General features: G+C 47.1%; 1 protein-coding gene across 2 annotated transcripts in view; it reads right to left on the bottom strand.

Moving 5' to 3' along the window:
* The window catches only part of LOC105477208 (collagen type XV alpha 1 chain), a 128179-nt gene extending 104186 nt beyond the window's left edge, over positions 1 to 23993 (bottom strand). Inside the window, exons 1-3 of one of the 2 annotated variants that reach the window (XM_071078073.1) lie at positions 23942 to 23993; positions 23468 to 23585; positions 23290 to 23378 (exon numbers count right to left, since the gene is read on the bottom strand). In XM_071078073.1, coding sequence (XP_070934174.1) covers positions 23290 to 23378; positions 23468 to 23478 — 100 coding nt within the window. In that variant the 5' untranslated portion in view covers positions 23479 to 23585; positions 23942 to 23993. Of the gene's footprint in view, positions 1 to 23289; positions 23379 to 23467; positions 23637 to 23941 lie in introns of those variants that run through there. The other variant, XM_011733615.3, reaches the window with a different exon arrangement.
* Between the last annotated feature and the right edge of the window lie 450 nt (positions 23994 to 24443).

The following is a 24443-nucleotide window of genomic DNA, read 5'->3' as shown; positions in this document are numbered from 1 at the left end:
AAATCAGAAACTCTGGCCTGAGGCCCAGCACCCTGTGTTTTAACCAGCCCCCAGGTGTCTCTGATGCACACTCTAGTTTGAGACCTGCTGTGCTGTTGAGGCAAACATGGCATCCTACTACCTGAATGGAGGCCAGTCATGGGCAGTCATGGACCTGGAGACAAAAGCAGGCAGCCAGCAGCACAGATGTCTGGTGCAGGGGCCAGAGACCCAGGCACAGGGTTCAGGGGCAGGACTGTAGCTTCTTCCACCATGGACTGACCCAGGCAGGGCCCCAGTACTAGACGGTAGAGATGGCGCTTTTCTGTGATCACAGCACAGCATTCAAGCCACCTCCCAGCCAGGCTGATGGGATGCTAAGTACCCTGAATCACTAGATCCCACTGATGGAAAACAGGAATGTCCTAGGGCCTGGGGTGATGCAGCCAAGTGGCCCCAGCTGTGGGGGAAGAAGGCTGGCCAGCAGGAAGCCTGTCCAAGTCAGACCCTGGAGGTCAATGGATGCAGAGAGGCTTGGGCACTCTAGCCCCCTGGGGCAGGGCCTGTCAGGAGAGGGTTCTGCAGGCAGGGAAAATGTGGTTCTGACAGAGCCGCGGCTCCCCAGGGAAAGTCCGGACACAGCAGGGCGGCACACGCCTTCCAGGAGGGGCCTGCGGTGGCCACTTCCTGGCTTCAGCCCCACTTCCCCTGGCCCCATGTGGCCCTCAGGGGTCTGAAAACATCCAGGGAAGGCCACTCTAGCTACACTGTTAAGCTGGGCCTGGTGGTCCCCCATTCTCCAGGGGAATCTCTCTGGATGTCTACAAGTGAGTCATACTATCTCCCTAGGAACCGCCGCTCCACCCCAGGACCAGTTTCACAGAAAGCTCCCAATTTCTCACTACTCTGTTATCTGTTCCCTTGCCTGTGTCCCTCAGCAGCCCGTGAGCCCTTCAGGAGGCAGGCAGCATGTTCTGTTTCATCTCCATATCTCCCAGCGTCACCCTCACCTCCCTAACGTGAGACCTTGCCTAGAGTAGGCATAAATTGAGCATTTGATGAATGAATGAATGAACAAATAATACACATGTGTGCGAATGAATGAGCTTAATGGACTCTGGACAAGCATGATTTTATGCCCGTCTCAACACATCACATTTATCATCAATCATAAAGAATTCTAATGAATGCCAATAGTTGTCACAGTAATCCCACTAGCACTGTTTAGCTTAATATGCACTTAATAGCTTAGCTCTCACCTGATCCCCACTGTTGAGGTGTAATATAATATTAATAACCACACAGAGTCTTGATTGTAGCTTTACTGGGGGTTGCAGTCTCCTCTCCCTAAGCAGGAGGCTTTGAACGAGCAGCCTTCTGCAAAATGGCTGTCCTCAGCTCTCCCCCACTGAGATGAGAGTGACTCTTTTAAACACCCTGGCTTCTCAGACTTCAGACTCAATTCCAGTTGCCTCCATCTTCCTCCCCCATACAACACGGTCTGGGTGGAGAATGTGAACAACAGTGCTTCCCCTTCTCTGTTATATGCTGTTAGCGTCCTTGAGGTTTGCCTAGAGGCCTCAGGGAGGCTGCTCGTGGCCTATCTGGGTGACAGAGCATGAGGTGGGGCCATGGGGCAAGGTAGGATGGGACAGGCCAGTCCTGGAGATCCCAGGAGCAGAATGGTAAGATCCCTGGTCCTCCAGCGTGGAGAAGGCTCCCCGCCTCCTCCATGGGGGTGTAGCATTGGGTTGGGAGGAGCCTTGAATGACAGGAGGAGCTTGAAAGAGTATTTTAATTCTGAGCTTTCTAAGTCTCTCTCTGAAACACAAGGCCTGGGGTGTTTCTTGATTTCTTTGACATGATTGTTACTATGTGGTCAGTGATCTCTTAAGAGTTGTTATCCACAGGCCTCAAGGCCCCCATAATTTACATCTCCCTAGGGGAGAATGGTCCGCTCTCTCCCCTCCCAGAAGGAGAGTCAGGAGGGGACTTTACTATCATTCACTCTCTCCTGGGCCCAGTCTGGCCTTGTCCACAACCAGCATCCACCTTCCAACCCTGTCTGGACTTGGTCCTGGTCTGGGCTCTGGGGGATCAAGAGGACAAGGAATTGGGTCCCCTGGAAAAAAAGGACCAGACACCAACACAGGTCCCTGATACAGGTGACCTGAGCTTGGAGCCATGAGCAAAGGACAGGAAAGTCCTGCAGGGGCTTAAAGAGGGAGCTGTCCCTGCCCACCGGGGGACACTGGGAAGGGGACCTGAAGGAGGGGCCAATGGAGATAGGCCTGGGAGGCTTCGCACAGGTGAACACTGTGGAGTGAGCAGAGCATGAGCAAACCCACACAATTAGGAAAACAAGGGCCAAGTGAGTGATTCCAAGGATGGGAGAAATGGGACCCCGAGATATCCTCCAGCACTGGAGCAAAAAGGAGAGCATTGTGGATCCAGAGAGATTCAGACTTAGAAATGTTAATCTCACAACAGGCCAACCCTGAGCTCAGCACTTAGATGCATTAGCTCACCTAACCTCCGGACAGTCTGATGAGGTGGAGACTGTGGCTATGCCATTTTCAGATGATAGGACTGAAGCTGAAGGAGCTTAAGACTGCAGGCCTTAACTGCAGTGTTGGGACTTCCCAGCTCTTGCTACTCTCAATTACTTTTCCCTTTAGGAGACTGGAGTCAGAGAGCCTCGAATGTCCAGCCAAGGAGACTAAAATTTATGCAACAGGCAACCGGGTGCCTTGGCAGATTCCTGAGGAAGGTTCCAGCTGACCATTTTAGGAGAAATCCTCATTTCACCCCAAGCTGCTGCCCTAGGCAATTGGGTGCCCTTTCTTTTTCTTGCCAAGAGGAGGGTGGAATTGGGCGATTTGGAATGTGGCGCGAAGGCGATAGTTTGGCAACAGCAGGAGACATACTCCTGCAGCCTCTCAGCACTTGGCATGTTATGCCCTGGGCAAAATCAAGCTGCCCTGGGAACGGCCCAGGGCGTCCCAACAGATGAGCTTGTGTGAATTCAGTCAGGGCAGACAAGCAGCGCAGTCAGAACGCACTCATAGCTTCAGTGGACACCGTGAAATCTCGCCTACATTGGCCAAGGCGCCAATGAAGAATCAGGGTAACCTTTAGAGCTGGGAAGGACCTCAGAAAATACCCAGTCCAATGTCCCCAACATGAGAAAACTGATGCCCAGACTGATGGTGTGACTGCCCGAGCAGCTTCGGCATGTTGTGTTCCCCTCACTGTAAGATCCAGGCCACTCTCTCCCATGGCCCTGAAGATGGCATGGGAAAGGGCCTCATCCAGAGCCCGGTACACACTAGGTCCCCAGTATAGAAAGGAATGCATTTGAATCTGTGGTGGGGACCTGTGGTCCACATGCAATGATGTCGATGCTGCTGAGTGGGGAAAAGAAACAACCGGAGAAATTTGTCCGAGGGTTGTTATCAAACACACTGCGTCTTTCTACAGACTTTCCTGCTCCGTTGTGCAAAGAGACACACTCTCTGTGGGATGCTGGAGCCCCATTTGGCTCCGAAATGGGATTTGAGTTTAAGGGAACAGCCAGAACAGATGGTGACCCTGAAGTCATATTTTGAAACAGGCTGACTCTTGTTTAATTTAGATGAAAGTACAGCTTGACAGTCTCCAAATGTTTGCTGGAGGAACAGCCTGTGGACCGCCAGAATAATGGAAGAGGGAATCAGACCTTCCAAGATGAAAATCCAGTGGACACCTCCTAACTAGAGACCAGAAATGGGGGGGTTGGGAGGGGAGGTGACCTCAGGGGAACCCCAGGAGGACCAGCCTCCCCCAGAATGGTGCAGGACAAAGCACATGGAATTCGATGCCGGAGAAACTTGTATGAAAGTCCCTGCTCAGTCACATACTAGCCAAGTGATCTTGGGCATGTTCTTTAACTTCTCTGAGCCTTAGCTTCCTTTTCTGGAAATAGAAGTGGCAATACCTAGCTCTCAGGGTGGTGGTACAGGGTAAATGTCAGGAGCTAAGCATATTCTGTCCCTTTTGTTCATTCATGTGTTCATTCACAAATGGCTATCAAGCACACACCGTCACATGCCTGGCACTGCAAGTGCTGGAGATTTGGGGTGAACGGGACAGGCATGACCTGAACTTCATGGGATGGATGACCCAGCACTGGGTTCCCCATCCCTGGCCCTGAGCACTCCTGGGCATCACCTGCTGAGTAGCTCATGTAGCCCCAGGAGGTAAGACTCCTATGCCCACCACCCACCACCACTATCCAGATGAGGAAACCCGTGCTGTTTCTGAGCAACGTGCCCAAGTCAATTAGTAAAAAAAAGTGCTGAACTAGGATTTAACGTTCATGTGATGTTTCCAAAGCTCAGCTCTGACCACACACTACTGTCAGGCACATCCTTGAGGATGGTACAGATATGATCAAGCAGCATTGGGGAATTTCAAAACGGAGCGATGGCACCCACCTGGATATCAGAAGACCTAGTTCCAGACCTGGTTCTAGAACAAGGAACCTGTTGGGAGTCACATAGCTAAAATGTGTGTGACTCCCAGAAAGTTCCTTGTTCTCTTTGAACCTCCATCTTCCCATCTGCAATTTGGGGGAGCTGAAACAGCTGATCCCCAAAGTCCAGCATTTTCTGAAGCCTCAGGTTCCCAGTGGGTTCTGATGGGAGTAAGTTGTTTGAGGGGACTTGCAGGCCTTGTGAGAAGTGAGGCCCAGAGGGTCCTAGCTACCCAAGGTGCATAAATGGTGAACTGTGCCTTCTCCCACAAGGAGCCTACGCTATGCAGCATGGACCACGCTGGGTGGAAGGCTGCCTCTAAAGAATGATTCTTAGAAATCTTGAACTGGAGCAGGGCTGGCCAGCCTCCCACATGCATATGCATGACAGCATTCTTCACATTCCACCCAAGATCTCCATGCTAAAGCAGCCCCACACACTATTCCTGGAAAGGTAAATGTGGATGGAGAAACGAAAGCTTCTCATGGCCATCAACACACACATTTCTATTCATTCCAGAAGCATTTATTGAGCACTCTCTGTATAGCAGGCACTATTCTAAGTGCCAGAGATCCAGCAGTGATGGACAAGTTCATTCCCTCTTAGAGTTGACAGTTCTAATCCAAAGCTTTGGAGGGCAGTGACCATCTCCATCTTGTCAATATCAAAGCATTAATGGCCCCCTCCACACACGGGTGTTAGGTGTCTGTAGACAGAAAATGTCCAAGTATCCTTTGCAATAATTCTAAATATCCCCCACAAGTTGGGGACCTCAAGTCTAAATATAACATCATCTCTGCTAAAGCACTCTGCCATCAGATATACCTGAGGGCCTGAGTCTAGCCAAAGAGCCCCCCAGGACCTTGAAAATTTAATTCTCCTGCTTTATCTTTAAAAGCACTTAAGTTTTGAATTCCACTCCAAACATGTGTGTTTGTTTGTTTTAATAATATAAAAATGTTCCAAATTATTCCCCAGTTGTTACTGTCTCCTCACCACAAATTACCAACCACGGAGTAAAATGCTCCAGGAAATAAACAATGTGGCTCTTCGCATGCCACTGTCACACAGCCAAGGACTGTGAGCACACCCGTTTGAAAAGCAGGTCTCCAAAGGAATGGCTTGGACAGGAGGGGCGTAACGCATCCCCCATGTCTCACGACTACAGCCATGTCTGAAGGAATTGGTCCCCTGAGTGAAAGCACCTAAAAACCTCCCACCCGAGTTATTCCTCCCCAAACTGCATTTCTGTTCCCTGGCAAGAGAATTATTCCTATGTTCACAGATGCACGTTCTCAATACAGAGATCCAGAGAGAGATGAAAAATAAAAAGACATCGTGTCAGACCTGGATGACTTTAGCGCTGGTCTGACCTCTTCGTCGTATAGATGGGAGGAAGCTTTGCAAAGCCAGGACTGACTGGAGTCTAACCACAGACCGCAATTGTTAGAAACCTTTCTCACTTACCTCCACCACCTCTTTGCCAGACAGCTGCCATGGCCTGGGAGGCCCTGAGAGGCCAAAGTGGACCAGGGGCTCTTTGTGCTGGCTCAGGGCTCTCTTCTGACTCTGCTTTCCTGGCATTTTACTGCAAGTCTCTTAGATTCTGTTCTCTTATGCTATATAAAGGTAGAGACCCTTTGCCCCCACCCTGAAGCAATTCACTGTCTGATAAGCAGAGGCAGGAGCAAGGCAGGTAGTAGAATCCAGGACTTGACTGCACTCTACCTAGACAAAGGCCCTTACCCCGGGTGGCCCTGGGCGGTAGTTCTGCAGGACTGAGGGACGGTAGGAAGCCAAGATGCTCCCCCAGGGCCAGGCTAGGAAAAGCAGCTCCTGGGCGAAGGTCCTGCTTTCATCCCAGAGACTTCACCCTGCCTTCCTCCCTCAACGTGTTACGTGTTCGAGTCACACTCAGGCTGTCTCTTCCATCCTCTCTTCATTGTGTTCCTCTGTATCTGGAACATTCCACGCATCTTGCTGCCCATCAGCCCTACCTCCTTTCCTGGCTAAATCTGTTCACCCCTCAGATCCCATCTTAAATCTCATTCCTTGGGGAGACTCTCCTGACACCCTGGTACAGAAGAGAGTGTCCCGGCATGTGCTTTCATAGCTCTCATTGTGCTTTCTAACATTTTCTACCATTTATAAACCTAAAGAGTCTTTTTGTACAATCCTTTATTTAGCATCAATGTCCCCCACTAGACTATAGGATCCTAGAGGGCAAGCAGCAAGCCTATCTTGCTTTTCATTTTCTGCCCAGGATATCATACATTGCTTGTACTCAGAAGACAGTCAATACATATTACCTAAAAGTGGGGTGAACAAATGGATGAATGAGAAAGCTCCCACGTTACAACAGGCAGAATGACCATTTCTACCAAGGGCAGAAACTCTGGAATGAATTCGATCCCACCCACTTTGCAAAGTCCTTGTTTAGCTATGTTTCACTTTCCCCACATCGGATTACGATTGTTTATCTCCCTCCACTGGATGGTCAATGATTCTAAACTCCAAACATGAATGACATGCTCCTGGCCCTCCCCATCCTCAGCGAGATGGACTTGCAAATAAGTTCTCACCCCTGATGGAATAAACCCGACACAAGCAATGCTGAGAGAGGATGCAGGACAGCTTAGGCACAACATCAGCTAGCACTGCAATGGAACCTTGTTGCTGGTCACTGGCTTTTCCATGTGCCAGGCACTATGCTAAGAGCTTGGGACATTATTTCATTTATAGTTTCCTTGCTCTACAGATGAGGAAACTGAGGTTTCAAAAGGATTAGTACATTGTCCAAGGTCACCAACTGATACATGCAGAGCCTGGAACCAGGCCAGCTGTCTGACTGCCCAGCTCCAGCATTTGCCCACCAAACTACACAGCACTGCAGCTTACACTTGAGCGCCACACACATCACCTGGGGGTCTGGTTAAAGTACAGATCTGATGTTGTGGGTCTAGATCTGGTGCTGTGGGTCTAGATCTGGTGCTGTGGGTCTGAGGCAGGATTTGGGATCCTGAATTTCTTTTCTTTTTTTTCTTTTTTCTTTTTGAGACAGAGTATCCCTTTGTCACCCAGGCTGGGGTTCAGAGGTGTGACCTCAGCTCACTGCAGCCTCAACCTCCTGGGCTCAAGCGATCCTCCCACCTCAGGCTTCCAAGTAGCTGAGACTACAGGCACATGTCACCACATCAGGCTAATTTTTTCATTTTTTATAGAGATGGGGTCTCACTATGGTGCCCAGGCTGATCTCAAACTCCTGGCCTCAAGCAATCACCCTGCCTTGGCCTCCCAAAGTGCTGGGATTACAAGTGTGAGCCACCGTGCCCGGCCGTGGGACTCTGTTTCTAATGAGCTCCCGGATGATGCCCATGTGGCTGGTCCAGGGACCACAGTTTGAGCAGCAAGTCTATCAAGGTGAAAATGCAAAGGAGGATTTCCATAGGGTAGGCTGAGGAACAGCCCAAGCAAAGGCTTGGAGAAGGGAACATGGATGGTCAATTCAGAGACCAGCAAGCAGTTCAGGGTGGTAGAGCCACGGCATGGGGAAGGACGTGAGAGGAGAAGAGGCCTTGAACTGCAACCCAAGGAGTATGGAATGTATTGTGCGTCACGGAAAGCATGGAAGGGTTTTGAGAGGGGATGTGACAGTGATGGGACCTGTGTTTTAGACAAATTACTCTGACTCACAGTGAGAAGCTGTGCTAGAGGACAGAGAGATGGGAGATCCTGCTGGCCAGGGAGCTGCTGTAGCAACCCATCAGAAAGAAGTAACACAGGCCTGAAGCCAGGTAGGGCAAGAAGATAGAAGGAGAGGTTGCATGCAACCAGACATTGCAGGGGCAGAATTAATTTTTTTTTTTTGGCAAGGTCTCGCTCTGTTGCCCAGGCTGAAGTGCGCTGGCACAATCCCAGCTCACTGCGGCCTTGGACTCCTGGGCTCAACTGATTTATCCTCCTGCCTCAGCCTCCTGAATAGCTGGGACTGCAGGTGCATGCCACCACACCCAGATCGTTTTATTTTTATTAATGTTATTATTATTATTATTTTGTAGAGACAGAGACTCACTATGTTGCCTAGGCTGGTCTCAAACTCCTGGCTTCGAGAGATCCTCCCACCTCAGCTTCCCGAAGTGCTGGGATTACAGGTGTGAGCCACTGTGCCCGGCCAGAATTAATTTCTTTAAAACAAAGCTACAGTACTCTTTCCAGGTATGAAAAATTTCTCAGCCATTCCATGAACTAAAGCAACAGTGCAGAGATGACAGGAGCTGCGCACAGACATAAACTGAGATGCATACTATTCCAACACAGTCTCAAATGGAACCACTCTTAGAAACGGGGCGCATCAGCCACGGCTTCCAATCCAGCCACCCTATCTCCGTGATGAGCCAGCCTTTTCCTCACTTTGTGGATTGAGTATCTGAGTCCAGAGAATGTAAGGGACTTGGCCAAGCTCCTGTGACCCGGCCTAGAACCAAGGAATCCAAGCCACTAAACCAGTGCGGGGCATCTTAGAGAACTTCCCCCAGCAGAGAAAATGAAGACATTCAGTTGCAATTTGATATCAACCCACACTTGCAAATATTAAACAAATAAAGCCATTTCATTCCTTAATGAAAGCTCATATCCTAAAAGGGGAGGGGATATGGAACCATCTACTGTAGACAGTTAGACCTGAAATAAAATTAGAAAATATGTCACATGGAAAAACTCTGCAGTGAGAAATGGTTTCTTCCCCCCCGCTCTTTTTTCTTTCTGTGGGAGAGTGAGTAATTTGGCATTTTAACTAGACGGGGGAATGCGCAGCTGTAGTCTCTGTTTTGTACCAAATACATTCAGTTGCTGTGCAGTTTTGTATCCCACTTTGTGAATGGGATGACAGTGAAGGATGTGCTCAGCAGTGGGATGAACAGGGCTGAGCAGAGCTGAGCCGAATCACTGTCCCCAACTGCCACAAAATGCGGCCAAACTGAACTCAGATATCCTAGAATGTTCATGCTAACGATGCTTTTAGAATTGCCTTTCCAACCCCTTCATTTCTCAGATGGGGAAAAGGAGGCCCAGAGAGGTACAGTGATTTGCCCACAGCAGAAGAAGAGCAAAGGATTGTTAATCCTGAGGCTCTGGGAGTCTCCACTGTGTCCTGCGCCGTTGCCATAGTTGCCTCAGGCATGTCATGGGCTCCTCCGTGGCTGGTGGTGACCTGAACATAATAGGGTTCCACTGGGTTATTCCTTCAAAGGGCATTGCCTGAGTATTGGCCACGGGCCAGGCACAGGGCTAGGTGCTGGTGGTACAGAGAATAACCCCAGCCAGGTGTGATGGTGCCTGTAATCCCAGCACTTTGGGAGGTCAAGGCAGGTGGATCACTTGAGCCAGGAGTTTGAGACCAGCCTGGGCAACATAGTGAGACCCCATCTCTTAAAAAAAAAAAAAAAGGGAAGGTTGAAAAATTATCCAGGTATGGTGGTGCACACCTGCAGTCCCCGCTACTCGAGAGGCTGAGCTGGAGGACCACTTAAGCCCAGGGAGGTCAAAGCTGCAGTGAGCTGTGATTGCGCCACTGCACCCCAGCCTGGGCAACAGAGTGAGAACCTGTCTCACACACACACACACACACACACACACACACACACACACACACAGAGAGAGAAAGAGAGAGAGAGAGAGAGAGAGAGAGAAATAACCAGAGTGTCCCTTCCCATATTCTAGCTACTCTGGAGGCTCTGTTGGTTTGAGATCAGGGTGTGGGAAGGGGTATTCTGGGAGATGAGGCCAAGACAGCACTTGGTGGAACTTCAGAGGGCCTCAAATGCCACACTAAGGGGTAGAAGGCCGTATTTATTTTCCAATGCTGCTATAACAAACAAACTTAGTGGCTTACATCAACACAAGTTTTTTTTATCTTACAGTTCTGGAGATGAGAAGTCCAACACAGGTCTTACTGAGATAAAAAATTAAGGTATCAGCAGACCATGCTTCTTTCTGGAAGCTTTAAGGGAAAATCAGTTTCCTTGCTTTTTGCAGCTTCCAGAGGCTGTCTGCATTCCTTGGCTTGTGGCCCCTTCCTCTGTTTTCAAAGCCAGCAAAGAAGGATGCTCAAGTCCTCTCACATCACACCACTCTGATTTCCTCTGCCTCCCTTTTCCACTTTTGAGGACCCTTGTGATTACATTGGGCCCAACCAGGTAATCTGGGACAATCTCCCTCATTTCAGGTCAGCTGATTATCAACCTTAATTCCATCTGCAGCCTAACTCCCCTTTGCCGTAGAACCTGATAGAGTCACACGTCCTGGGGGCTAGGGTGTGGGTCCTTCAGAAGGCCATGACTCTGCCTACCACAGGCGGTAATCGTGGGAAGATGACACAGCGTTCTAAATAGGGAGCAACACAATGAGAGCTGGTTTAGAGTATTGCTCAAATATTAAAAGTGCACGTGAATCACTGGGAATCTTGTTAAAATGTGATCCTCTGTCCCCTAGATGGTATGATTCTGATTTATGAGTTCCGGGGGTGAAGCCAGAGATTCTGCATTTCTGCCAAGTTCCCAGGTCATGCTGATGCTGCTGGTCCGTGGACCACAAGTAGCAAGAAGCTAGAAGCAAGAAGATTGAGTAGCAAGAAGCTGGAAGATTACTATGGCTGCAGCGTGGAGGATGGGTTCTAGGGTGGAGAGGATGGAGGCTGGGAGACAGACCTGTGTGCTGATGTCAAGTTGTAATTAAATTTCTTCATTTCGCAAGGCTGTGGTGAGAATTTCATATATTAAATACACACACAGATACACATACATATGTGTATATATAAATGTATATATAAAATTTATATTATATGAAACACACACATATATATGTATGTGGATATATGTGTGTGTATATATAACAAATATATATATCCTATATATTAAAACTTAAAACAGCACCTGGCACATGAAAAGCACTATATAATTATTAGCACAGATCATACTGTTTTTTGGTTGTTGTTGTTTTTTGTTTCTTTGTTTGTTTTTATTTTTGAGATGGAGCCTTGTTCTCTCACCCAGGCTGAAATGTAGTGGTGTGATTTTGGCTCACTGCCACCTCTGCCTCCTGGGCTCACGAGATTCTCCTGCCTCAGCCTCCCAAGTAGCTGGGACCACAGGCGTGTACCACCACACCCGGCTAATTTTTGTACTTTTAGTAGAGGCGGGATTTTGTCACGTTGGCCGGGCTGGTCTCAAACTCCTGACCTCAGGGTAATCCAGCTGCCTTGGCCCCCCAAAGTCCTGGGATTACAGGCATGAGCCACTGTGCCCCAGCCATACTCTTGGTATTTTCTTAGGTTCATGTGAAGCACCAGAGCACTGGCCTGGGAGTCAGGATACCTGGTTCTAGACCTGGCTCTCCTGCCAACTTGAACTGTGACCATGAGCTACTCACTTTCCCTCTCTGAGCTAGACAATCAAGTTAGAACTAGCCAGCCACTAAGATGGTAGTTGGAGGGGAGAAACAGCTGGCTGGGCCTATTTCAGAAGTTCTGTGTGTAATGCTGTTGAACTTGCAAGAACTTGGGTTCAGCTTGTCATCAGTTAGGATCTCTACTCATTTTCTGTGGGATAAAATGGTTGTAACTTTCCTATGCCGAAAAAAGCACAGTTTAACTTTTCTTTCATGAAACATTCTATTCTTGACACATATACTATAGGCAATGCCTACTCTCACCCTGCTCCAGCACCATCATCCTGCAGTGGATGGCTGCAGGGTGGTCTTTCAGTGTGGCTGGAGGCACACATAGACTTTGCTGGTCAAGGGTTCATAATGCTGGGTTTTCACTAAGATCTCCACAGTCCCAGGCTTTGAATGATTCATTCATTAACTTATTCAAATGCTCATTGTGTCCATTTAGTGCCATGTCAGATGCTGGGGAAACATGGATAAATAAAAACGGCTTCCTGCCCTCAAGGAACCCACAGTGATGTGGGAGCAGTGAAGTAAGGAGGCATGGAACTGATCACCAGTGACAGGCCTGATGCTCACTAATCCTTAGAGTAGGAATTGCCCTAATTTACAGATATGGAAGACAAGAAGTCCCTCTCTAGACTCAGCATCACCACCTTTGAAAGGAAGCAGTTGGACTGCATTGGTTGTTCTCAGCCCTGGCTGCACCTTAGACTCCAACCAGGAGATTTTCAAACCTGCTGGTGTCTGGATCTCACCTCAGATGTATGAAGAATCCCTGAAGAGCTGGAGGACTGGGCACCAGGTCCCCTTGGAATCCTCAAAATGATTCCAAGGTACTAGAGGGCTGATGACCACCAAGGTCCTTATGACATGAGCTCTCACATTCTAATTTCCTGAAAAACCCTCTTCTAGCTCTTCCATAGACACGTGCAAAATGGATGAATGAAGGAGAAGGGTGGAGAGGGAGTGTGGGAGGGGCCCTAAGCTCTTTCGAGTAAGGCCACCATTTGGAGAAGGATGCTGGCACTGTTCCTTTACCTGTTGCCATTTGCTCCTTTTGGGTTAGAAACAGCAGTAGTAGACAAGGCAGGGGGGACTTGGCGTTCTCATATGATGTTGCAGGAAGTATAAATTATTATTGCCTTTCTGAACAATGCAACAAAAGCCTTAAAAATGGGCATGCACTAGACCCAACTATTTGTTTTAGGAAATTGTGTTGTGCTAGGAAATAATTGCAGAAGTAGTCAAATACGAAGCTATGAGACTATGATCGTCACAATAGTGTTCATAATAGTGAGCAATGAGAAACAGCCTAAAAGTTTACAGGACAACCAAACAATGAAATACTATTACAAACACAAAAAAATATTAGAGAAGAATATTTAATGTTCCAGAGAAGGTGTCTAGATGATTGTTAAGGGGGAAAAAAGCCATCAACTAAATGCAATGTACGGAATGTTCTGTTCATATTATGATCTATGTGCATACTTAGGGGTGTAAAATAAACTTGAAACATAGTTCATCAAATGCTAGCAGGGTTTATCTTTGAGTCACAAATAATATGTGATCTTTTTAAACCCCTCTTTTTGGCCCTAGTTTTGATAATAACTATGTATTATTTTTATTACCAATTTTTTTAATGTTATTGAAGAAATGAACCTCTTACAAACACTTCTCACATCCCTCTGCCTCTCCCATCTCCTGGTGGAAATGGACATCCCTACTTTGGTAGTGCAGATGCTTGCTTGCACTGTGTTAGGAAACTCAGGACAAGCTCCTTAACACGCAAGCCAGCTTCTGTACACTGTCTCTATTACTGGACTATGAGTCCCTCCAGGATGGGCACTGAGTCTAACGCGGCTCTTCAGCCATCCTGCCACCCACTCCAGAGAGTGCCTGGGACAGCAGGAAGCCAGAAATAATAGGAGGAAGACAGACATCTGTAAGAGTAGCCATAATACAGAACAGACAGACCGTTTTGAAGACTTCAACAGAAATTCCCTTTGGGAGGAAGCTAGTCACAAAAGACTGCCTAGATGGGAGGGGGGTTTTAAGTTGGACCCCATTTGAGTCCCTCAGTGATGGGAGGAGTAAATCCTAGAGAGGCCTAAGGCCAGGCTGTTGCCTGTAAGCCAGACTCCAGCCGAGCTCTCCAAACCCAGAAAGGGTTCCTGGCATCTAAGGTCAAGGGTCCTGGTCACTTGAGAGAGATACCAGAGCCCTCAGAGCAGTTTTTTGTCCTGTTCAGTCCTTGAAATCATCCATGGCATGCAACAAATATGAACTGGATTGGATTGGATTTGGTTGGGTTGGGTTGGATTGGGTTGGATTGGATTAGGTTGGGTTGGGTTGGATTGGGTTGAGTTTGATTTAGTTGTATTGGATTAGATGGGTTGAATTGGATTAGGTTGAGTTGGGTTGGATAGGGTTAGGTTGGGTTGAGTTTGGTTATAATGGGGATAAAGAGTGGGCTGCACTCATTTCGTGACCCGGGCCACCTGTCTCTCCCATTAGATGTTGACCGGGAGGAGGGCTGGACCTTCTCCCAGGATCTGCTCTAACCCTAGACTTTTCCTCTCTGTAGTTTGGATAGAGCAGAAGAAAGTAATCAGTCAGCAAACCTGGCTCCTTCCAACGCCTCTGATACCACCTCAGCTCCCCTGGGCTCTGTGTTGACAGCAATAGGTCATAACTCACAATCAGATGCTCTGACTTTGAGGTCTTATTTGCTTATCCATTCTCCACACCAGACATTAATGCCTTAAACTGAGTCTTATTGTAAGATTGCCTCCTTTTTACAACACTCACCTACCCACTACCACTGCTATACTCCCAGTATCTGATTATATTATGCAGAAATTATGGAATAAGCCAACCTATATTAAAGAATTGATGGCTCAATGAAGGAGGCAGGCACGGGTAACTTATCTTACCAGACTGTAAAACATACCACAAAGTAACAATCATCAAAATTGTATGGATTTAAAATGACATACACACATTAACACAAGAAAGTGACCAGTGGTACAGAGATACCAGAAAAAAAAGTATATCATTAAAAGAAAAAATATTGTGTAATAAGATATCACACAACAATGATGGGCAGTACAATGATGGTACAATAGCTCACACTTTAATTAGTACTTTGGGGAAACCTGGGGACCACTTTGGAAAAGAACTGGCTTTAGATTATGCAGTAATCTGGCCAGGTGTGGTGGATCATGCCGGTAATCCCAACACTTTGGGAGGCTGAGTTGGGAGAATTGCTTGAGCCCAGGAGTTCAAGACCAGCCTGGGCAACATGGTGAGACCCTATCTAAAAAAAGAGAGACTATATCCTAATCTATGGTTCCTTTTAAGTGATCAAGCTGTAGATATTAAAAGAAAACTGGAAAATCAACTTACATATTTAGCTAGAAGAAAAAAGATAAATGCACAACTTTTGACAAACTGAGAAGTCAGGAATAAGATGAGTAGAGAGAAGCTGGAAAATAAATTTTATCCAATTAATGTAATAAGAAAGATAAAGAGCAAAGTAACATTAGTGTGAATTCCAGCCTAACTAGTTATTACACTATTGAAGAAAATGACAGCCCTATAATGTTCCCTGAGTACTCAGTCAAGGTCACCCTACAGCTGACAAAGCCATGGAAGAATTGGGATGACTTACGCACCACAGAGGACATAGTAAGTTGATGCATTAGACCACAGGCTAGACTAACTCCTTCATTCCTTCTTTGATTCATTGAAAAAGTATGCTGAGTACCCACTTCATGCCAGTCCCTGTGCCGGGGATCCCTGTTCCAGGATTCAGAGTTGGACAGGCCCATCCCTGCCTCATAGAACTTCCCATGTAGCAGGGGAGGCAGGCAACTAATGTGTGGTCACGGTACAGTCTGAGGAGCCCTGAGACCAAGAGATGCTCATGATGCCTGGGAGAGGAGAGACAGCTTCCCAGAGCAGAATCTTAAAAGGATGATTTGGGGATCGCCAGGTACTGTGGGGGAAAGGCACTTTTAAAATGGTACTGGTAGCCAGGTGGAGTGGCTCACCCCTGTAATCCCAGCACTTTGGGAGGTCAAGAAGGGTGAATTGCTTGAAGCCAGGAGTTTTAGATCAGCCTGGGCAACACAGCAAAACTCTATGTCTACAAAAATTTTTAAATTAGCTGGGTAAGAGGGTATGTAATCCAGCTACTCAGGAGGCTGAGGAAGGAGGATCCCTTGAGCCCAGGACTTTGAGGCTGCGATGAGCTAAGATTGTACCACTGCACTACAGCCTAGGCAACAGAGAAGACCCTGTCTCAAAAAAAAAATAGTAAAATTAAAACGGCACTAGCCTATGCAAAAGCACAGACGTGGGACGTTGCATGTCTCATTCAGAAGCCTGCCAGTGATTTGATGTGAGCTGAACTCCATAGGGACTTAGTGTTAGTGGAGGAAGGCAGGGTCCTCTGGGGCCAGGAGCATGACTCCAACCCAGGTACAATGAGAACCCAGCGAGGGCAATTGAACTAGGAAGCATCATGATTAAATAAGAAAAATCCATCTAAATACATAGTAAGAACTATCCAACCAGTTCTGTTCTTTGATGGGTGAGTTCATTGAGGGGAAATATTGCCAAAGGAAATAATCCAAAAGAAAAAGGCCATTTGTCTGAAGATGTCCCAGCAGCACTATTTATAATAATGACAAATGGCTAAAGTCCCGTTCTGGACAAAGTGGCCAGCTCTGGACAATTGTCTTTTGGGAGATGGAGACTGGAGGCCAATGAGGCAAAACTTCAGGTGTGACTCCTACCCACATCTCTCTCACTCAGAAAAGCATGTCAGACTGCCAGGGAGCAAGAGTGGTGTGATTAAAGGGAAGTTCTGCGCTGCTCTAATTCATATGCTTCCCATTAATATCAGGATTTCTCCAGAGAAGATAGTGGCCAAGAAGCACTTGAAAAGATGCTCAAGGTAATTTGTCATTAGAAAATTGCAAATAGGCCAGGCACAGTGGCTCACGCCTGTAATCCCAGCACTTTGGGAGGCCGAGGCAGGCGGATCATGAGGTCAGGAGTTTGAGACCAGCCTGGCCAATATGGTGAAACTCCCGTCTCTACTAAAAATACAAAAATAAGCCGGGCACACCTGTAGTCTCAGCTACTTGGGAGGCTGAGACAGGAGAATTGCTTGAACCTGGGAGGTGGAGGTTGCAGTCAGCCAAGATGCACCACCAACTCCAGCCTGGATGACAGAGTGAGACTCCATCAAAAAAAAAAGAAAAGAAAGAAAGAAAGAGAGAGAGAGAGAGGAAGGAAGGAAGGAAGGAAGGAAGGAAGGAAGGAAGGAAGGAAGGAAGGAAGGAAGGAAGGAAGGAAGGAAGGAAGGAAGAAGGAAGGAAGGAAGGAAGGAAAAAGAAGAAAAAGAAAGAACGAACGAAAGAACGAAAGAAGGAAAGAGAAAGAAAGAAAGAAAGAAAGAAAGAAAGATTGCAAATAAAAACCACAAGGAGATGCCATTTTATATCCACTAAAATGGCTATAATTTTAAAAACTGAAAACAATCATTGGCGATGATGTGCAAAATTAAAGCCCTCATACATTGCTGGTGGGGATGTAAACATGGTGCAGCCACTGTGGAAAATAGTTTGGGGGTTCTTCATACTTGAAACACAGAATTATCACGTGACCAGAAATTCTGCTCCTAGATATAAAGAAGTAGAAACAGGCTGTCAAACGTCTGGATACTTGTATGCAAATGTTCAGAGCAGCACTATTCACAAAAACCAAAAGGTAGAAATAGCCCAAATGTCCATCAACAAATGAACAGAAAAACAAAATGTGGTATATATATATATATATATATATACAATGGAATATTAGTCATAAAAAGGCATGAAGTACTGACACATGACACAACATGAGTGAACCATGAAAACTTTATACTAAGTGGAAGGAGTCAGATGCAATAGATCATATACTGTGTGATTCCATTTTCATGAAATATCCAGAATAGGCAAGTCCATAGAGGCAGAAAGTAGTTTAGTGACTGCCAGAAGCTGGGAAAAGAGGGGAATGGGGAGCGATTGATTAATGCGCATAGAGATTTCTTTTGGGGTGATGAAAATGTTTTGGAACTTCATGGAGACGTTGATTGCACAGTATTGTGAAGGTAGTAAATGACACTGAGTTGTACACTTTAAAATGGTTAATGTTATATAATGTAAATTTCACCTCAATAAAAAGTAAGTCTGGATATCTAAATGGTCAATAAACATATGAAAAGGTCATTCACTTAATTAATAATCAGGAAAATGGAAATTAAGGCTACTGTAAGATTCAAATATGCACCCGTTAGAAATGTTGAAGTTAAGTTCAGTGACAAGACCAAGTGCTGGTGAGGGTGTGAAGAAATGAAGGTCCTCATTTCTTGGTAGCTGTGTAGATCTGGACAACCATTTAGAAGACATGCTGGCATTGTCTACTCAGTTGGGGGATATGCACACTCTGATTCAGCACTCCACCTCTAAGTATAGAACCAACAGAAATTCATGCACATGTGCACCGAAAGAAATGTACAAGAATGTTCAGAGCAACACTATTACGTTAGCCCCAAATGGAAACAATCCAAATGTTGGAGAAGAATGGATAAGTAATATATGCTATGCTAATGCAATGGAATATTACACAGCAATGGCAATGAACTACAGCCACATACAGCAGCATGAATAAACCTCAAAACTTATTATTTATTGAAAGAATCAGACACCAAGGAATAGATTCTGCCTGTAAAACGTTCAAAATCGAGTAAAACAGAACTTCAGAATTTCGGGATACACACTTAGATAGTAAAACTATTTTTAAAAAGCAAGAAAGTGATGACTATTAATGTCAAGGTAATGGTTACCTCAGACAGGAAGAATGGAAAATAAAACCACAGCAAAGGGGTTCAGGAGAGCTTCTGTGGATTATCCTATATCTTCATCTGGATTACATAAATATTTGCTCTGTGATAAATCATTGTACTATACTGTAACTTTAGCATGCACTTTTCTGAATGGATGTTGTATTTCACAATAAAACATTTTAAAGACAAGGAAATAATTTGCAACCATCAACACTTTATTAGCAAGAGCAAATTACTTGTGACACCACCATCTCTACCTAGACAATAGCCCCCTTATCTTCTAAAATATTGGGTATTCCAATGACACTGAAATTTTACCAGGAAAAGGAAGGATTGGTGCTGTCCTCTAGCTCAACCCTGACCACTGGAGGCACAAGAGGCCATGTGGGTGACACCCCCTGACAAGTGTCTCTTTAAACAGGATGGTGTAGGAGGATGGGGTTGGCTGCACATGGGACATTCTGAATAGTAGATGAGAAGAGCTCAGGAAAAATGGCATTACAGTTGTCTGTGGCCCTTTCTTTCTTCCTGTGAACTATGACCCCCTTGGGGCAGCTGTGTACCCAAATCCTTTCTGTACCCAGCCAGCATGAGGACCAGCACAGAATGGGTTTGTTGAACTGAACTATGTGAAATAATCAAACCTCAAACTAGAAAAATATTATTTTGTTTTGTTTCCCAACATTTTAAATGCGGACTACAGAGATGAGTGAATCTTGCCTCTCTACTTCATAGATGGGAAAAATGAGGTTCAGAGTGGGAAAAGCAACTCATCTAACTTCATGGAGGAAGTCAGTGATTGGAACCCAGGTTTTCCAATACCTGAACTTGTGCTGTTTTAGGGCGTGAGGGCTATCAGGAAGTTTACAAAGACCCACTTTTTAACAGATCAATGATCTGCAAAAAACCATATGCCTGTGTTCTACCCCTAGCCAAGGAGCCCTGTCCTGGGCCCACAATGGCATTCAGGGATGGGAGGGAGAGTCGATCCAGAGGCTTGGAGGTGCAGGAGGAACTCGGGACCCATTTTCTGAGAGAATCAATGCCCTAAGAGGCCAGCAGCTTTTAAGTTGTGAGCTGTGTGCCAGCTCTGTACCAGGCTGGCTATGAACCCCACTGTGAAGCCCCACCAGATTTGGTGCCTAGATGCTCTGGGAAAATGCATTCTTTTATTTAATAAGCAGCTTTATTGAGGCATAGCTTACATTCCATAAAATACACCCATTTTAAATGTATAGTTAGATGATTTTAGTAAATTTATAGAGTTGCACAACTACCAGCACAATCCGGTTTTAGAACATTCCCTCAAAAGTTTCCTCATCCCCGTTTGCAGTCATTCTCTGCTTCTGTTTTCTGTCTCTGTAGTTTTACCTTTACAGAAATCTCATATATAGGGACTCTTACAATGTATTGCTTTTTAATGTCTGGCTTCTTTCACTTAGCTTAATGGTATTAAGTTGTATCCATGTTGTTGTAGCATTGATCAATACTTCATTCCTTTTTATTGCTGAGTAGTATTCCATTAAATGGATACACCTCATTTTGTTTTTCTATTCACCAGCTAAAGGATCAGTTTATTTCCAGTTTTGGCCATTATCGATAATGCTGCTATGAATATACATATGAGTTTTTGGGTGGACATATGCTTTCCTTTCCCTTAAGTAGATACTTAGGAGTGGGAAGTGCTGGATTGTAGGGTAAGCATTTATTTAACATTTTAAGAAACTGCCAAATCGTTGGGAACATGCATTTCTGCTCATAACAGCCCACTTACAAACATGCTTTCAGAAGCCACGCTACTTAAGCATACAGCATAGTGGTTAAGAGTACAGATTCTCGAGTCAGACCCTCTGGGCTCAAATTGTGCTTATATTACTGAAGGCTATATGCCCTTGGGCAAATGACTGTGCTTTAGTTTCCTCATCTGTAAAAGGGGACAAGACATGGGGTTGTTGTGATGATTGAGTGAGTTCATTCACGGCAGAGCACTTAGAACACTGCTGGTTCGTAGTACTATCAAGTCTTGGCAATTGTTTTTTATACCCAGTTGAGCAGTGGCCCTATGGAAGGAACAGCACCAGCCCTGAAGTTCACAGATGTGGGAGGGCTATTATGGATCTACCCAGTTACAGTCATGTGGCCTTGAGGAAGTCACATCCTCTCTGTAAGATACGGCCTCATTTACTTCTCAGCACTGCTGTGTGGTGATTCCAGGAACTTGGTGAAGGTGACATGGTGCTTTGAAGACTGCACAATGCCATGCAGATGCAATGGACTCATGTTACCATTGTGACATTCAGATTGTAGGGCTCATTGGAGACCATGAAGCCCCTAAAGCCTTCTTCATCCGTGAAGCTCCTCTAACTGCACACTAGGATGGTTAAGAGCAAGGACTCTGTAGTCAGACTGTCTGGTTCAAATCCCACCCCAGCCACTTAGAAGTCTTGTGACTTTGGACCTCTGCTTCTTCATTTGAAAAACAGAGATAATAACTGTTCTCAGTCCCCACCTCCTGGAGTTGTTATAAGGACTGCATGAATGAAATATGAACATGTTCACACCTCCACCTGGACACAGGAAGTGTTTTATAAGTATCAGCAATATTAAGTTGCCTTAAAAATTCAGTTTGCAGGAGGACAGTTCACATTTTTAGGAATAGTTTCATATCCCCAAAGGGGCACTGAAAACCCATCAGCTGCAAATGGCTCTCCCTAGACCCTTTCTCAGCTCCTGAAGGTTTGCTGGCCTCTCTTTTTATGTTATAAATGGGAATAGGACTTCCTTTGTGAGAAACAACAGCCCTGACACTGAGGGATCCTAGAGACACACACAGGAGGAGAAAAAAACACCAAAGTTCCTATCCCCAGATCCCTCTTCCTTTTGGGAAACTGGAAGTTGCAGCAAAGTTCACAAAAGACCATGGAACCCAAAGCTGGCCTCTGCCACTGAGTTGGCATGGCCCTATATCATATGCAAAATTGCAACTTTCTGACATGAGCCATGGGGCTGAGAAGCTAAAACTATACCCCAGCTGCCCTTTGATCTGCAATAAATGCCAGGCTGGACGCTCTGGCAGGAAAAGCTATCATCGGATTTGGGCGTTGTTGCCCAGGAGACAATGGGCTGTCTTGGGCTTCTTCAGGCAAACAAAGAGTTAACCAAGGCCACCTTCTCAATCCCGTTTCTTTGGGCAGACTACAGGTTGTTTCCTAGACTTTCTCTCCCTTATTAAATTGAGGCTGTGTACTAATCCTCCAAATTCAAAGGGGAAGGGGTCAGATGCTACAGAAATCATGGTTCTTCTGCAAAACTGCACAGAGAAAGAGCTGAGCAAGGGCAAGAGCCTGCAGACCTGGATTCAAGTCCTGGATTCGGACTGGCCACTTTCTAAGCTTGTCTCAACCTCAGTGTTATAGAAATACCTGCATTGTGATGGGATTAATAGAAGCCCAAATCTCAGCACCATGCAACATACCTTTGTAAAAAACCACACATGACCACCTCCTGAATCTAAAATAAAAATAAAAATACCTGCATTGCTTTCCAACACATAGTTACCGCAAGAATCAAGCAGTAATTTCTACCACTTATTTTGTGCCTAGTATGTACCGGAATCATGGAAAGCACATTATTTCTAGTTTATCTAATCTTCACAGCATTTCTAGGAAGGTAAAATGGTCTAATTAGTCGCCTTTTTCAGATGGGGAAACTGAGGCACAGAGCGATGAAATCCATTGCCCAAGATCACCCAGCCAGCCACAGTTCAAACCCAGACAGTCTGACCTTAACTGAGGCCCATTTTAACTTAGGTCTGCTTTAACTTAGATCTTACTATTCAGCCAACCGCCTGAGTTCTGCTGGAGAAACTGAGGTCCGGAGAACGGAAGGGATCAGATCACTGGCTCCCAGGCCACAGCTCTTTCCATCAACGGTGGAGCCACTGCCCATGATAGCGTGACCGCTTAAGTAACTCAGAGCTGGGTTAAGCGTCCGAGCAATTCAGTTCCGTTACTTCTTGCGCAGCAAAAGCCCCAGATGTCCCTGCTAGTGTTCATGCTTCGCACCTGTGTGCGGAGAGGCACCAGACCTGCCCTTTCCAGAAGCCAACCAGCGCGCACAACCTAAGCGCTGGCGCTGGGTGCGCTGAGGCTGTTGGCGCTGGCGCTGTTTCCAAACTCCCTCTCTGCCTAAGATTGGAGGCTCCGCGCCCAGCTCAGACATCTCGGGTGCTCAGACAGCGCTCCACCCGCCCAAGTTGCCCAGCGATCCCATTCACAGCTATAATCCCTGCACTGCCAGGAGGTAGGCGCCCGCGGGACCGCCAGTGCGCACAGAGTGGCGAGGACTCCCTTTTATGTCCAGGAATGAGGCGCGCATCGCAGCCGCGTCCGCCGCCAAAACCAGCTTCCCCCAAGGGTGCGGGGGCAGCCGGTGCCACCCTCAGGCCGGGTTGCTTACCTGTCGCAGCGCGGGTCTGGGTGACTGCAGGGAGGGGCGTGGAGACCAAGAGTAGCATCAGCAGACACCAGCACTGCCCGTTGTTCCTCCTGCAAGAAGTGTCCGAGGGAGAAAAGGTGAGGCGGGCAAGAGGATTGGAGGGGCCCGGGACCCGAGGAAGCAGAGAAGCGGGTCTTACCTTGGTGCCATCTCGCGGGTCTGCGGAGCCCCGGAAGGCGCGCGGCGAGTCGAGTACAGCGCTGGAGCTCAGCGGAGGACGAAGGGGCGCTGAGCGCTGGCCGCCGCGCTCGCCCTTCCTGCAGGGAACAAAGGCGGCGCTCGGCAGCGGCGGCGGCGGCGGCGGGCAGAATCCCGGCTCCCGGCCCGCGCCCTGAGTCACCCGCGCTCTGAAACCCGACTCCGCCGCGCCCTGCGCTCCCCCGCGCGCTGCGCCCCACCTCGGGCAGCGGCGGCGCACTCACGCCCCGGGGATACTGGCCTCCCTGGCCGCCTCCCCACGCCCCTTTCCCCCTCGAGCGACGTGCGCTCCCCTCTGTTGCCTCCAACCGTGACTGCCTTATGTAACCTGCGAGGAAAGCCCCGCGCCCGCGTTCGTTGGGGCAAACAGGATGCGGCTCCCTCCAGCCCTTAAGTCTGTCCTGTTGGGACTGACCCTCAGAGAAAGCACTCTTTCACAGCCGCCGAGGGAATCCTCTCCACAGCCCAGGGAGGCTGGAATCAGTGATTTCCTTATATGATGCACAAGGAGACTGAGGCTCAGAGAGGTGGAGCGAATGTCCCAAAGTCCCAAGCTGCACTGAGTTCCTAGCTGCTGTGACCCACCCTGCACGCCTGACACATGGACCGACTTGAATGCCCAGGAATGGACTTGCCTGGGGCCATAAGTGATACATACAACTAAATGCATCAGAGATAGCCCTAATAAAAGTTTTTAATGTACTGGATTCCAGGGCTTTCCTCCTTGTCTATACCTTGCCTGCCCCCTTCATCAGAATGTGAGCTCCAGGAGAGCTTATCTTTGCTTTGTTCCCTGCCTAAAACAGCTCAGGTAGTAGGAGACGCCAATAAACGCTGGATGAATGAAGGAGCACAGTCTTGGATGAGGCATCACACCAGGCCCTGTGATGAGATGTGGGGGTCATGAACCAGGCTCA

The sequence above is a fragment of the Macaca nemestrina genome, chromosome 14, assembly GCF_043159975.1.
Source record: "Macaca nemestrina isolate mMacNem1 chromosome 14, mMacNem.hap1, whole genome shotgun sequence".
Lineage (NCBI taxonomy): Eukaryota > Metazoa > Chordata > Mammalia > Primates > Cercopithecidae > Macaca > Macaca nemestrina.
Note: the sequence above shows the minus strand (reverse complement) of the source record. Positions and strands in the feature narration are given on the sequence as shown.